Genomic DNA, 12518 nt, shown 5'->3' on the forward strand with positions numbered 1-12518 from the left:
TTTTAACACTCTTATTAATTTTATAATACTGTTTTTCTTGACTTTTAGCTTGGATGGACCTAGCTAAGCATCACAAATTCTGCTGACACACAAGCTTGTCAGGCATATTAAGAAGCACCAGGCTGATTAAGAAGAAAATCTACCTGTGTGTTCCTTTAGGGGAATTCTGTGTTGACTGATTGGCATTTACTAAGACAAACACAAATAAAAACTTCCTGTGTTTATAATTTCTTCCAGACCCTGTGTCAGATGGAGAGGAGGTTAATGTCTGTGAGATGGATCTGATCAGTGTCATCTTCCATTTCTCTCCTCTTCCCAGCTGCACGCTGTAATAGCAGAGAAGTCCAGATCAGATTCTGTGACATTTAGTTCGTGTCCAGCTGGGGCTCTAGTGGTCTGATAAAACATGTCATTTGAACTGATTCAGTCTTGAGGCATGACACGTATTCCTCTGACTGTTTAATCTCATGCTCTGCATGCGTGCTTTTTCTTTGCTAGGGCCTCCAGCGCAGAGCAACCCCTCATCCCAGTGAGCTGAAGGTTATGAAGAAAGTGATTGAAGTTCGGCGCAGTGAGGTACATGCTGCAAAACCTGGCACAGACCTGAATTCACCTAAGTCAGAAGTGAGTGCTGTTCACTAAGAAATGGATAACCATACAGAACATGTAGCAGATGTGGGGAATGGAGAGGCAGTGTTTGTAAGCTGGGCAGAAAGAACTTAACTTTTGGGAAACGTGGGAATGGACTGAGCATGGATTGTCTGCATTTCATGAATTAGAACCTACCTTGTGGTGTCTGCTGGGGCCACTGAGACAGCACAAGATGCAGCAAGGATACAGAAAAGGCCATAAAGGGGATTGTGTGCCTCAGTGCCACTTCTGTCACAAAACAGGGAGAGAAAAAGAAGGCTCTGATGTACTGAATAAAGATTGATGGGAATAGAGTACTCGGGGATGTTGCCTTTCTGCCTAGGTGTGATACTGACAATAAATGCCCACATAGATGATGAAACAGGGGTAGAGCTAGGAAGGTAGTGGGCAACTTGAAAAAGGTGGTTCTGTTGGCAGTGGACCATACCCCACCCTGCACCAATCAGATTATACTGATCCATTTCCTACTTTGGTTTCCGTCTTGACTTTGCAATCTATCATCTTCCCAGGAGAAAAGACTAAGTGCCACATCAAATCGCAGTGAGGACTCGCACCTTTCTAACAGCACCGCCTCTGCTGACTTCAGGGGAGAGGAGCAGGGAGAGGAGGGACAAAGGAGCTGGCCAAATGGGCAGCTGTCTGAGATGCAGGAGCCGGAGAAGGTGGTAAAGCCAAAAGCTGAAGAGGAGCATAAAGAAGCAGCTGTCCAAGAGGAGGAAGATGTAGAAGTGGAATACAATGAGGTAGGAATCTAGGAACTGCATCAGGGTCATGTTAAAAAGTGGAAGGATTTGAAAGTTTCGGAGAAAATGATAAATGGATTTACAGAGTGTGATTTGGGCATTGCTGGAGGCAAGTAAAGGCCCTGGAAGCTAACTGCAGGTAGAGATTCAGGGAGCCTGGGGGAGCAGGGTCCATCAAAGACTAGGAAAGATAGCATGGGAATGAGGCAGGGACTGTGCAAAAATCAGGGTTACAGGTCTGAGTGCCCTCAGTCCATGAGGCTGACAGATGTGTCTAGGTGAAGGAGTTGGTACAGGGGATGGGGTGAAAACAAGTACGGGGAAATTTGAGTGTTCCTTAATCTTCTTTAGCATTAAAGCAGAAATGCTGACTTTGCCTGTGTTGGTAGTAGAGGGACAGCAGATTTATGTGCTGCCTGCAGCTATGGCTGTTATCTGAGGCTCACAGCCTTTCTGGGGCTTTGCCATTGCAGCCCACTGTACACTTTGCTGAGGACACACTAATAAGGAGTGAAGATGAGGATGAAGACGAAGAGCGACCATTCCCAGTGGAGAAACAGAGGCTTATCCGCAAGGACACACCCCATTATAAGAAACACTTTAAGATAACTAAACTGCCCAAGCCAGAGGCAGTGGTGGCACTCCTACAGGGGCTGAACAGTGATGGAGTCCCAAAAGAGGAAGAGGAGCTGGGAAGCCGCAATAACAATGCGGAGCCTGAGGATCAAGAGGAAGCATGGGATGAGGATGACAGAAAAAATGGAGCTTTATCTGCTCAGCCGTCGGTGAAGGTAAGGTCTTGAGGGGAGGGGGAAAGGTCAGAGGGGTGCCAGACCACCCTTTTGCTGCTTTGAACTACCAGCCAGGTTGATGCAGTACCAATGAAAATGTTCTCAAGAGGCTCCAGCACTTCAGGAGAAACATGCTGAGGGCAGGAGAACTGAAGTTCTTTCTGGGGCTCATACAATTGTCCAAGAGCTGTGCCATGTTGCTTATGTCTGACTTCTCATGCTATGTCCAAATGCTTGCACGCTCCCCTTATGTGCGATGTTGTGATCTGTGCTGCAAGAACAGTTCTTTTGTCCCATCACTGATGGGTTTTTTCATTCCTTTCAAAAAATGACCTCCTTGCTTGCTGGTTGTTGCACCTCGTTTGCTACAGGATGAGACATGTCCCTGGATGGATGTAATCTCCTCAGGCTTATGTTCAGACTGCTAACAGTTGCTTTTCTGCCACAGTTCAGGTCCTGAAGAGGAGTGGTAGTGAGAGCAGATAGGAGCATGCCATTCTCATTGGTTCTACCCAGTGCCTGCCCAGCACAGGTGCAGTCTGATGAAATGTGTATAGGGACTTGAGGGAGCCTGTGTTACGGAGTTCTGCCATTGCCATGGGGCCACAATGAGCCTTTCTGGTCATGGTCGGGGCTGATGAGTTAAAAGGTCCTTGGCTCTACTCAGGTGAATCACCATGTTTCATCAGGGACATCCAGATTCTTGGTTGAGGAAGATGCTCACAATAGAATAGGAATATACTTATGAGGGACACTACCTGAGGTCAGACCAGTTCGTACTGAAATTGGTACTGAAATTGATGATTTTGTGAGGTGTACTTAACAGGCAGGGATTAGGATGCAGCTGAATCTACATTATATAGAGTATGACACCAGCAAATCTTATGGGAGAGATGTAGGTCTCTGAACTGGTGTAATATGCTGGAGTAAAACGTATTCTTGTTGTTACTGCACACACTCCAGACTATTGGGATCTTTTCAACCCCACGCTGGAGTTCAGATGGCACAGGGAAAGTTCTTGCACTGAAGTTTCCATTGGAGCCTTTCTTCAGTGGATGCTTGCCTTGATGTATCTGAGCTGATATTTGATCCCTAGGGATGAGAAATGCAGTTTCCTTACCATTTGCAAAGTTCTTCAGAGTGAAAATGCATTGTTGCTGCTGCTTATAAGAGTGTGTGAAGCCATCCTAAATCACCTGTATCTAAGACTTGCTGTACATGTGAAATGCCCTGACCCAAAAGGCTCATTTATTTTAGTCTGGGACTCAAAGCCAAGGACACACTGGCCCATTGGCAAAACCTGTGAAGACTACATAGGTGTTGAGATCATGGGTTTGGTATCGCTGTTAAAAAAAAAGTTGTCCTTAATAGAGGCTAAACCTTCTGCCTGGAAATCACAATTCTCCTTTTCTTGGGGCTGGGTTGAATGCTTGCTCCATGAAGGCAGGTTTGTTAGCTTGCCTCCTGAGCTGTCTTCCAGAAGTAGGAATGTGGGGAGCAATGTCGCCACAGAGTTTCAAGTGAGGAATGCGGTATACATGCATTAAGTAAGAAGGTAGGACAAGGTGTGCAGGAGGTCAAGTCCTTAAATCAGAGTTGCTTGTTTTCTTTTTTTGTTTGTTTTGGTTTTCTTATTTTTTTCTTTTTTTCTTTTTTTTTTTTCTTCCCCAAAAGTTGGTTTTCAATAGGAATTCTAAGATTTCCTGTATCTGGGAGCAGGATGACTGAGCATCTGACGCTTACTTTCACCGGAGGCATTTCCCTTCAGAGGAGGGACCAGTGTAGTTTGATTTGGGATAGCTTCATTCCTGTGCGGCAGCTAGGTGGCACCAGAGGGCCCTTTGCAGTTTTCTTCTGTGTTGGTTAATGCTTCCTCCTTCACTGAAAGACTTGGTACAGAGTGGGTAAAACCAGCTAATGGTGTTTAGCTTGTGAGCTTGATGGTCACAGCCTCAGTGTGTCAACACAGACAAAATATGGCCTTTAAGATGTGGTTTCCAGTTAGCTAGGCCAAAGAATGCTGACACTCTGCATGTTGTGAGCCATGGTCGCAGCCCTGTCGCAGGTACTTGCTGGTAGGTGGTAATCAGCAGTGGTATGAGTGGGGTCTGCTCTGGTGCTGTGTGGCCAGACCTATCGGAGTGGTGTGCGTTTGTGTGTTGGGTGGTGGTGGTAGTGGTGGTGGGTTTGGTTTATGCTCCACTAATCCGCATGCCTCTTTGCTGGTTCCTGTCCTAACAGGGGGTGTCGTTTGATCAAGCCAATAATCTGCTGATTGAACCTGCTCGCATTGAGGAGGAAGAGGTCTGTACCACTCCTACTGTTCTCTCTCTGCCAAAAATCATTCAATCTGCTTGATTTGCTTCCCAGGCTCACCCATTGTTGTAGGGGAAACTCTGATCTATCTGGGTCAAGTGGCTTCTGGACCTGACTGATTGTAAAAATACAATGATTGTTTCCTCCCCTGCTTTCACCTCCTTTCCCTACTTTCCATACCTGAGGTGAGAATGGCTGCTGCAGATCAGGAATGAGATGGAAGAAATGTGAAAAACCAAAGGGGGCACAGGTGGAAAGTTCCTATTTGCTGTGCACTGAGGAAAAAGAAGGTGGAAGAAAATAAATGCATACATTCAGGAGTGGTGGTAACTCAGGAGTAGAGGCCTCAAGAATCTGCTGAATGCTGTGTATGACCCTTTGGGGTAGGGAGGATAATCAACCTCAGGACACTGCAATTGCATGAGGAAGGTGGACTGGAGCTAATGATTCTTGTATCTCATGCATCCCCTCATGCAAAGTCTTCACATGCAGCACTTTGGGATATCAGAAAGGAACAGGTGGCATTAGGGGGGCTGTAAGGTCCCTGTCATATGTACGGTGTTCTGCACCCAAGCTTGAAGTCCTTTGTCGTGCTGCCATAGCTCATCCTCTGACTTTGATTAACTTCCTGAATTCATTTACAAGTTTTCAGTAGGCTTGCCTTATCCTTTGTGTTAGTGGGCTTTCTGCAGGTGGTGTTTCCAGAGAAGTCTTGGAGGCAGAGTGCTACTGCCTCTGGTAAGAGGCAGAAACTGTTGTCAGTACTAACTGCTTGCATGGAAGATACTTTCCTTGGAACAGTACATTAGTACCCATGTATTACTTGTGAGTGCTGTCCTATTTGTCTCTGTGAACTTGTCTCTGTGCTCCTTCCTCAGGTGTGAAATGGAGGCTTTTCTTTCTTGGTTTTGGAGTAAGGCTTTCTGGGAAGGAGGTGGCACATACTTCCATTGAAAAATCTTCAGGGCACACCAACACACCATGTATAAGCCAGATCACATTTCAGTCTCCTTATCTGTAGATCTTGGGAAAACACGTTCACATTTCTTGCATTTCTCTTTGTATAACTCTTCTGTCATCAGTAAAGAGATAAAAAAAACTCACTACAAGTGCTTCCTGGTCCCTTGATTAGCAACACACTGCTCTTGGTCCTCCTTTCTAGCTGCTAGACCTCGAATTCCATATGCAGAGTCTTCTTGCTCCTCAAGGCGCAGTAGTCCAAGAAACCTCAGCCTTGTATTGGACACAGTCTGCCTGCCTCTTCGTTTTGTCCTGCCCATGTTCCACCTACGTCTGATCAAAGTGCCTAGAACAACTTTGAGTCAACTGGGGAGGGTAGCTGGTTAGATGCCCCAAGTTGCTCTGATGTCCCTGCACTATCGTTTCCTTCTTTATACAGATCTGTTGCCTCACTGTAAAAGACTGGTGTGGTAGTGCCATGTAGGATGTGAGATGGTGGTGCAGCTCCTAAGGACAAACATTTTAGAGATCCACAAGATGGGTGGAGGTGATGGCCAAAGTCACCCTAGAGCAGAACAGCTTTGGGAAGCAGTTGATTGTCCCACAGCTCATGGGGAGCAGTCAGCTCAGTGGATAGTTGCTGATCTCTCCAGTCGGTGATAATCTGTCGTTTTAGTGGAGTCATGCTGAGCACAAATCAGGACAGCAGGCCGTATGGAAGAGTTAGTCTCCAAAAGCATCAGTGAAAGCAAACCGTGGGACTCAAGCTGACGGTTCTGTGAGAGCTGGATTTGTGCACTGTCCTGGTGGGACACCTCACTCATGCTCAGAGTGCATCTTTTTGCAGAGTGCATCCCGTGCCATCTTTTCCTAGAACATCAACTGTGATGTTCTAGGAAACATGTACCTCTCAATGAGTAGGGCAGCAGGAGAAATATTTAGGGCCTTAAAGACTACATAGTGTCTGAGTAGAGAATCAGCTTGGGAAGTGACTGATACCAGAAATACAATCTACCTACTGTTTCCAGGGATGATTTCATATACTTGAGAAGAATCTGTTATAGCTAAACCAGTCTGTTATAGCTAAACCAATGGGCTATTTCCCTGAGCAAGGCCATTGCAGAGTGGAATCCCTCGTGTCTCTTGTTCAGCACAAAGTTCATAATGTTGCTGTCGCATTCCTTGTATAATTTTATGCAGCTCTTACAGAGAGGAAACTACTGATGTTGTTTTAGGATTATGGTTTAGAGTTAACACAAAGACTGGCCTCACCAGAGTAGAGCTGGAGACATCTGCGTGACTTCGGACAGCACTGTAATACAATAGGGAGCCTAGCGCTGTGCATGCAGCTGGTACTTCCAGAGTTCCTTTGCCTGTTAGGGTAAGTGGTACTCTACTGCAGGGGAAGAAATAACTTCGTAAAAGCACAGGACTTATTGCTATCTGGATTCTACTGCTGACTTAGTTCCCAATGTTTTGTCGTAGTCTCCGTCTCTACTATAGAAACGGCTGTATCTGGGTTGTAAAGGAGGCTTCTGGAAGAGAAAAATAGTATATCAAGCTCCTATTTGAAGGCATGAGTTTGCACCTGAAATCTGCTTAGTTTCAGAGAATTTTCGAAGAAATAGTCCAGAAAGAACTGCTGTGCAAATTGAAGATGACAACAATGCAAAGGAGGTCCCAAGTTCTGCTTAAGTGAGCAATGCTGCTTTGTCCGCAGTAACGGCTGGTGTCATCCTTCTGTGTTTGCCTAGTGTTAACTTGTCTTTTACAGAGCACCTGAAAATATGAGTCATGAAGTGCCCTGCATGGGCAAGCTTGTGCTGATTGAAGAGTTTTATACATTTTTGCTTCTTCTGACTTGACGTTCTCGCAGCTGTACTAGATTGTATAAAGAGGATGTTTTGGTGATTTCCATCCCTATGAAAAAGCTAGGCTGATCTTAGAGGTTGAAGGTTCTTGACTTCCTTGCTGGAGGGTGGAAAAGATCCTGTCAGCTTCCTCTGCTCAGATGCCAGATCTTGTCACTCTGGAGTCAGAAGCAAGTCAAGTCTTCTCGTTAAAGAAGTCTTATCCTGTGGAAATTGCTCAGAAATGCTACCATTTGTGTTTGAATGCAGGCTTCATGCTTGGCACAACAATTGTTGTTTGCCAGAGGCAGACTGTGACAACACAGCGTGGTCCTGAAGCATCCAGTGTTAAGTGGGGTTGAACTTTGAAAAGTTTTTTAAAATGTTTAATCATCCCATTGAGCTAGGAAGATGTGATGTAATTTCTGTTCAAATTTTTTTTGGCTTTTGATTTCTTGCAATACATTTTTTTAACCTTTTCCTAGTGAGATGAAAGGTCCCTTAGTATTCTTTCTTATGCTATCGCCCTATAACAGTTTGGATGTAGAGACTGTAATCTTCCCCTCTTAGATGTACGATTTCTCATTCAGGTCTATTAAGTCACAGTTTGAATATGATTCACCTACAAAATGACAGATTACTTGTCTGATTGCAGCTCATTCATCATAATATATCGCTGTCAAGTGCAAATCTTGTCTCCTATGGAGATTTCTTAAGGACTGAGTAGTAAACTGTAGAATGATTTCTCACTCACGTGAAGAGCTACCTGCAGTTTCCTTTTTGCTCATTTAGTTCCTTTCTCAAAAAAAAAAAAAAGCAATAGAGAAGTGGGTTTTAACAGAGAGAAAAGACACCTTGTTTAAACAAAACACTACACTTCAAATCTGATCCTCCCTTTTGAAACAAGAAAACAGGATGTATACAAGAGATACAGGTCACATTGCTTAGGACCAGCATTACATAAAAAAACTAGAAATTTCAAAAATGCCTCTAGAAATAAATGGGGAATTTGCAAGCCTTTAAAAATGGTTCTCTACTGGAAAAACGAATTACATTTTCTGACTGTGTCAATAGCAGAAAAGAGAACTTGTCGAATAGCTTTGAGACCTTGTAATGAAGAATGTAATCTCCAGCTTAGATCCAGGAACTGAAATGAGAAAAAAATGATGATAGGTTGACGTTTACAGAAGATACACTTTAACCAAAAACAACCTATATTCAATCCAGAAGCAATTAGCTAAATTTAAGGCTGACATAAATTTGGAAGAAATCCTGAAGTCAAGTCTCCTATCATCACCAACTAGCAGCAGAATCACAGCATGCTTGAGATTGGAGGGGACCTCTGGAGGTCATCTGGTCCATTCCCCTTGCTCAGTCAGGGTCACCTAAATCTCCACGGGGCGAGACTCCACAGCCTCTCTGGGCAGCCTGTGCCAGTGCTCTGTCACCTGCACAACAAAATGTTTCTTGACAATCAGAGGGAATCTCTTGCGTTCCAGTTTGTGCCCGTTGTCTCTTGTGCTGGCAACCGGGCACCGCTGACAAGAGCATGGCTCCATCCTCTTTGCACCCTTCCTTCAGGTGCTTCTAGACATTGGTAAGATTCCCCTGAGCCTCCTCTTCTCCAGAGGGGGCTGAGGCTCAACAGTCTCAGCTCTCTCAGGCTCTCCTCACAGGAGAGGTGCTGCAGGCCCTTCCTCGTATTTGTAGGCCTTTGCTGGACTCTCTCCAGTATGCCCATTTCTCTCTTGTACCGGGAAGCCCAGAACTGGACCCAGCCCTCCAGATGTGACCTCACCAGTGCTGAGCATAGGGGCAGGATCACCTTCCTTGACCTGCTGGCCATGCTTTGCCTAATGCAGCCAAGGATACCCTTAGTCTCTTAGTGACAAGGGCACGCTGCTGGCTCCAGGGTCTTTTCTGCCAAGCTGCTTTCCAGGCGGGTGGCCCCCAGCACGCCCTGGTGCCCGGGGTTCTTCCTCCCCAAGTGCTGAGTTTGCACTTCTTGTTCAACTCCATGAGGTTCCTATCAGCCCATTTCTCCAGCCTGTCGAGGTCCCTCTGGACAGCAGCAGGATCCTCTGGTGTGTCCACCACTCCTCCCAGATTAGTGTTTTCTGCAAACTTGCTGAGGGTATACTGTGCCACATCATTTAGATCACTGAGTTTGTACTGTATTTCACAACTCAGTCAAACATTTTATTTAATATAGATTGTGTTTTCCACTTTCCCAGTACATACATGCACACTCAGGTTTCTTCTACTGGGAGGCTGTTCCAGATTTCTACTTCTTGAATGACTGGAGAACTTGATTTCGAACTAAACTTGCACTTGTTTATTCATTGTTGTCATTATATTCTTTTCCTGAAAAATCTTTTCTGCTGTCTGACCCTTTGTCCTTTGTGCATTTTTATGGATGTCAGTCACAACTCCTTCCAGCCTTCATTTTGCTAGATTAAAAGAAGATTCTTTTGGTCTTCTCTTCTATGATTTATTCTCTATATCTTGTCTTTCTCACTGCCCTTTCATGCACCTGTTCTACTTGAACTCAAACTTGTTGACTGTTGATAAGATGACAGAGTTTATTCAGTCTTCATTACCCTGTATTCCATAGTTTTTCTTCCACTTACGGTGTGGCAGATTCTGTTTATGAATAGGAATTCTCTTTAGCTACCTTGTTTTTATTCCTCCATTCAGTGTCAAGGTTCTCAGTGAGTTTTTGTTCTCCAGACTGCTAATATAATCTCTTAAGCATATCTCTGATTGTATGTTTTAAAATGAGCGATGTCAGGTTTAGTGCAAGAATTTTCCTTCTATCTCGTTGTCACTTTGGACAAACACTTTTCTAGTGTGCTGTCCTTAGCAGCACAGAATGGAAATGAAGCAATTCTTAGTGTGAGGCTAGTCAATGAAACAAATTTTAGAAGAGTTTCATAAATTTCCCAGTATTCTGTCATTTAATTACATACTGCCATTTTAATTCCATATTCCTAAAATGGACCTTTAAAACAATAAGAAATTTCTGGGCTGCAAAGGAGTTTCAATGTGAAAATTTTTAGTCAGAATTATACAAAATGAATGACTATACCAATGATTTTAACACAAAAGAGCATCAATAAGAATAGGAATAAAAATCCATTACTGCTAAAGAGAGGAAAAAATATAACGCATTTCAGTATCACTCATTCTAGCTCAGTCTGCAGGATTTCCACGTCTAGGTTTTTGTTCTAGTTCTGGGAATGGTTCAATGCTCTGTATCTGTACCTGGGTTGGGGCAATCCCAGATGAATACACGCTGGGAGAACTCACTGAGAGCAGCCCTGTGGAGAAGGGCTTGGGGGTTCTGGTGGACGAAAGGCTCAACATAAGCTAGCAGTGTGTGCTTGCAGCCCAGAAGGCCAACTGTGTCCTGAGCTCTGTCAAAAGAGGTGTGACCGGCTGGGGAGGGAGGTGATTGTCCCCCTCTGCTCTGCTCTCACGAGGCCCCACCTGGAGTACTGCATCCAGGTTTGGGGCACCCAGCACAAGAAAGCGAGTCCAGAGGAGGGCAACAAAGATGATCAAGGGGCTGGAGTACCTCTCCTATGAAGAAAGGCTGAGAGAGCTGGGGATGTTCAGCCTGGAGAAGAGAAGGCTCCGGGGACACCTCCTTGCAGCCTTTCTGTAATTAAAGGGGTCTTATAAAAAAAAAAAAAAAAAAAAAAAAAAAGGTGGAGAAGGACTCTTTGCTCGGGTAGATAATGATAGGACACGGGGGAACGATCTTAAACTAAAAGAGGATAGATTTAGACTAGACATTAGAAGGAAATTCTTCACTTGCCCCATCCCTGGAGGTGTTGAAGGCCAGGCTGGATGGGGCCTTGGCCAACCTGATCACCTGAGAGGGTGACTTCCCTGCCTATGGCAGGAGGTTGGAGTTAGATGATCCTTAAGGTCTTCCAACCCAAACCATTCTATGCTTGTGTATTTGGCAGAGAATCAGTTGCCATTCTATGATTTTATCTTTGTCCAATACTGATTTTTTTTATCTATGCAGTTGAGTGTTTTCATTTCCAGAAGGACTCTGTCCTGTTGTGTACCATGGTTTAGCCAGTCCAGTTCTTTCAGGAACCTCTCTTTTGCTGTTGATGTTTCCATGGCTGTAGGAAACCTGTGTGCCTATTGTGATGAGGAGGAAGGACTAGCTTCTTAAATCCCTATTTCTGGAATTAATGGAGGAACTAACTATCTATATGAACCTATATGAACCCAGAGGTTTTTACAGTTCAAAAGTCATCATCAAGAGGTACATTTAATATATTGCATTCTTTCCATCATCCTCACTTAATGTCATGTCATCCATTGTCTTGGAGCCTCTTTGGAGAAGGGGGGTCTGTAGGAGTACACCTGAGCATTTAGCTTTGCAGGTCACCTGTCCTGTCTGCTCTTCATGCTACTGTCAGTCATTAGTATACTGCCATCTCTGCCTTGCCAGGTATCCATTCCCCTTGTAACTAACAAAACATTATAAAGGAGGAATAGGAAAAATCAGAGCCAGAAAATCTTCAGATCAGCTCTTCTGCCAGGGCAGGATCTTTCCTTCGTGTTCCTTTTTCCGTTGTTCATTTTTAATTTAGTTCTCAACATCTCATGCAGTGATGTCTTACCTTCCATTTGCTCACTGATATTTTCAGCCTGTCCCTATGTCCTCATGAGTTACTGTTTACTGAAGCCAGACAGATTTAGCTCTTCTAATCTTTCCTGGTGAGTCAGTGCCTCTGGCTCCTGAACTGTTGTGTGTCTCTTCTGTAACTACCTTCTATTTTGCTGGGGTGTTCCTGGAAACGGACACAGGGTTGGATGTGGTATCTGTGTAAAGACACCTCTCTTGGTGGGTATGCAGGTCTTTATTTGGGAATTATGAAGTGCGGTTTTTAGTGAGGCATTGTGATCCTTTCACTGGTATTTTCCCAGGTCCTTGTAATATGTTATTAAGGATTTCTGAACTGTTCATACCATTGTACTAGATACAGTGGAGCTGCTGTCCATGAATTTGTCTCATCTCTCCAATCCCACTGATACACTTTTATTCTACAGTATTCACTGGGAGTAAATTGTGCAATTTAATTGTAGTTTTGCATTGAAAAGATTTTCTTTTAAGACTGCTGCTGAAAATTCATTGGGTATCCAATGGCAATCTGGTCTAGTGGAAGGTGTCCCAGCCCATG

General features: G+C 44.4%; 1 protein-coding gene across 50 annotated transcripts in view; it reads left to right on the forward strand.

Annotated features, from left to right (window-relative positions):
• SCRIB (scribble planar cell polarity protein) overlaps positions 1-12518 on the forward strand; it is a 121192-nt gene that overhangs the window by 35630 nt on the left and 73044 nt on the right. For 49 of the 50 annotated variants that reach the window (XM_066990950.1, XM_066990952.1, XM_066990944.1 and 46 more), the window contains exons 13-16: positions 499-624; positions 1161-1394; positions 1868-2185; positions 4427-4489. In XM_066990950.1, coding sequence (XP_066847051.1) covers positions 499-624; positions 1161-1394; positions 1868-2185; positions 4427-4489 — 741 coding nt within the window. The remainder of the gene's footprint in view (positions 1-498; positions 625-1160; positions 1395-1867; positions 2186-4426; positions 4490-12518) is intronic. The other variant, XM_066990940.1, reaches the window with a different exon arrangement.

The sequence above is a fragment of the Anser cygnoides genome, chromosome 2 (assembly GCF_040182565.1).
Source record: "Anser cygnoides isolate HZ-2024a breed goose chromosome 2, Taihu_goose_T2T_genome, whole genome shotgun sequence".
Lineage (NCBI taxonomy): Eukaryota > Metazoa > Chordata > Aves > Anseriformes > Anatidae > Anser > Anser cygnoides.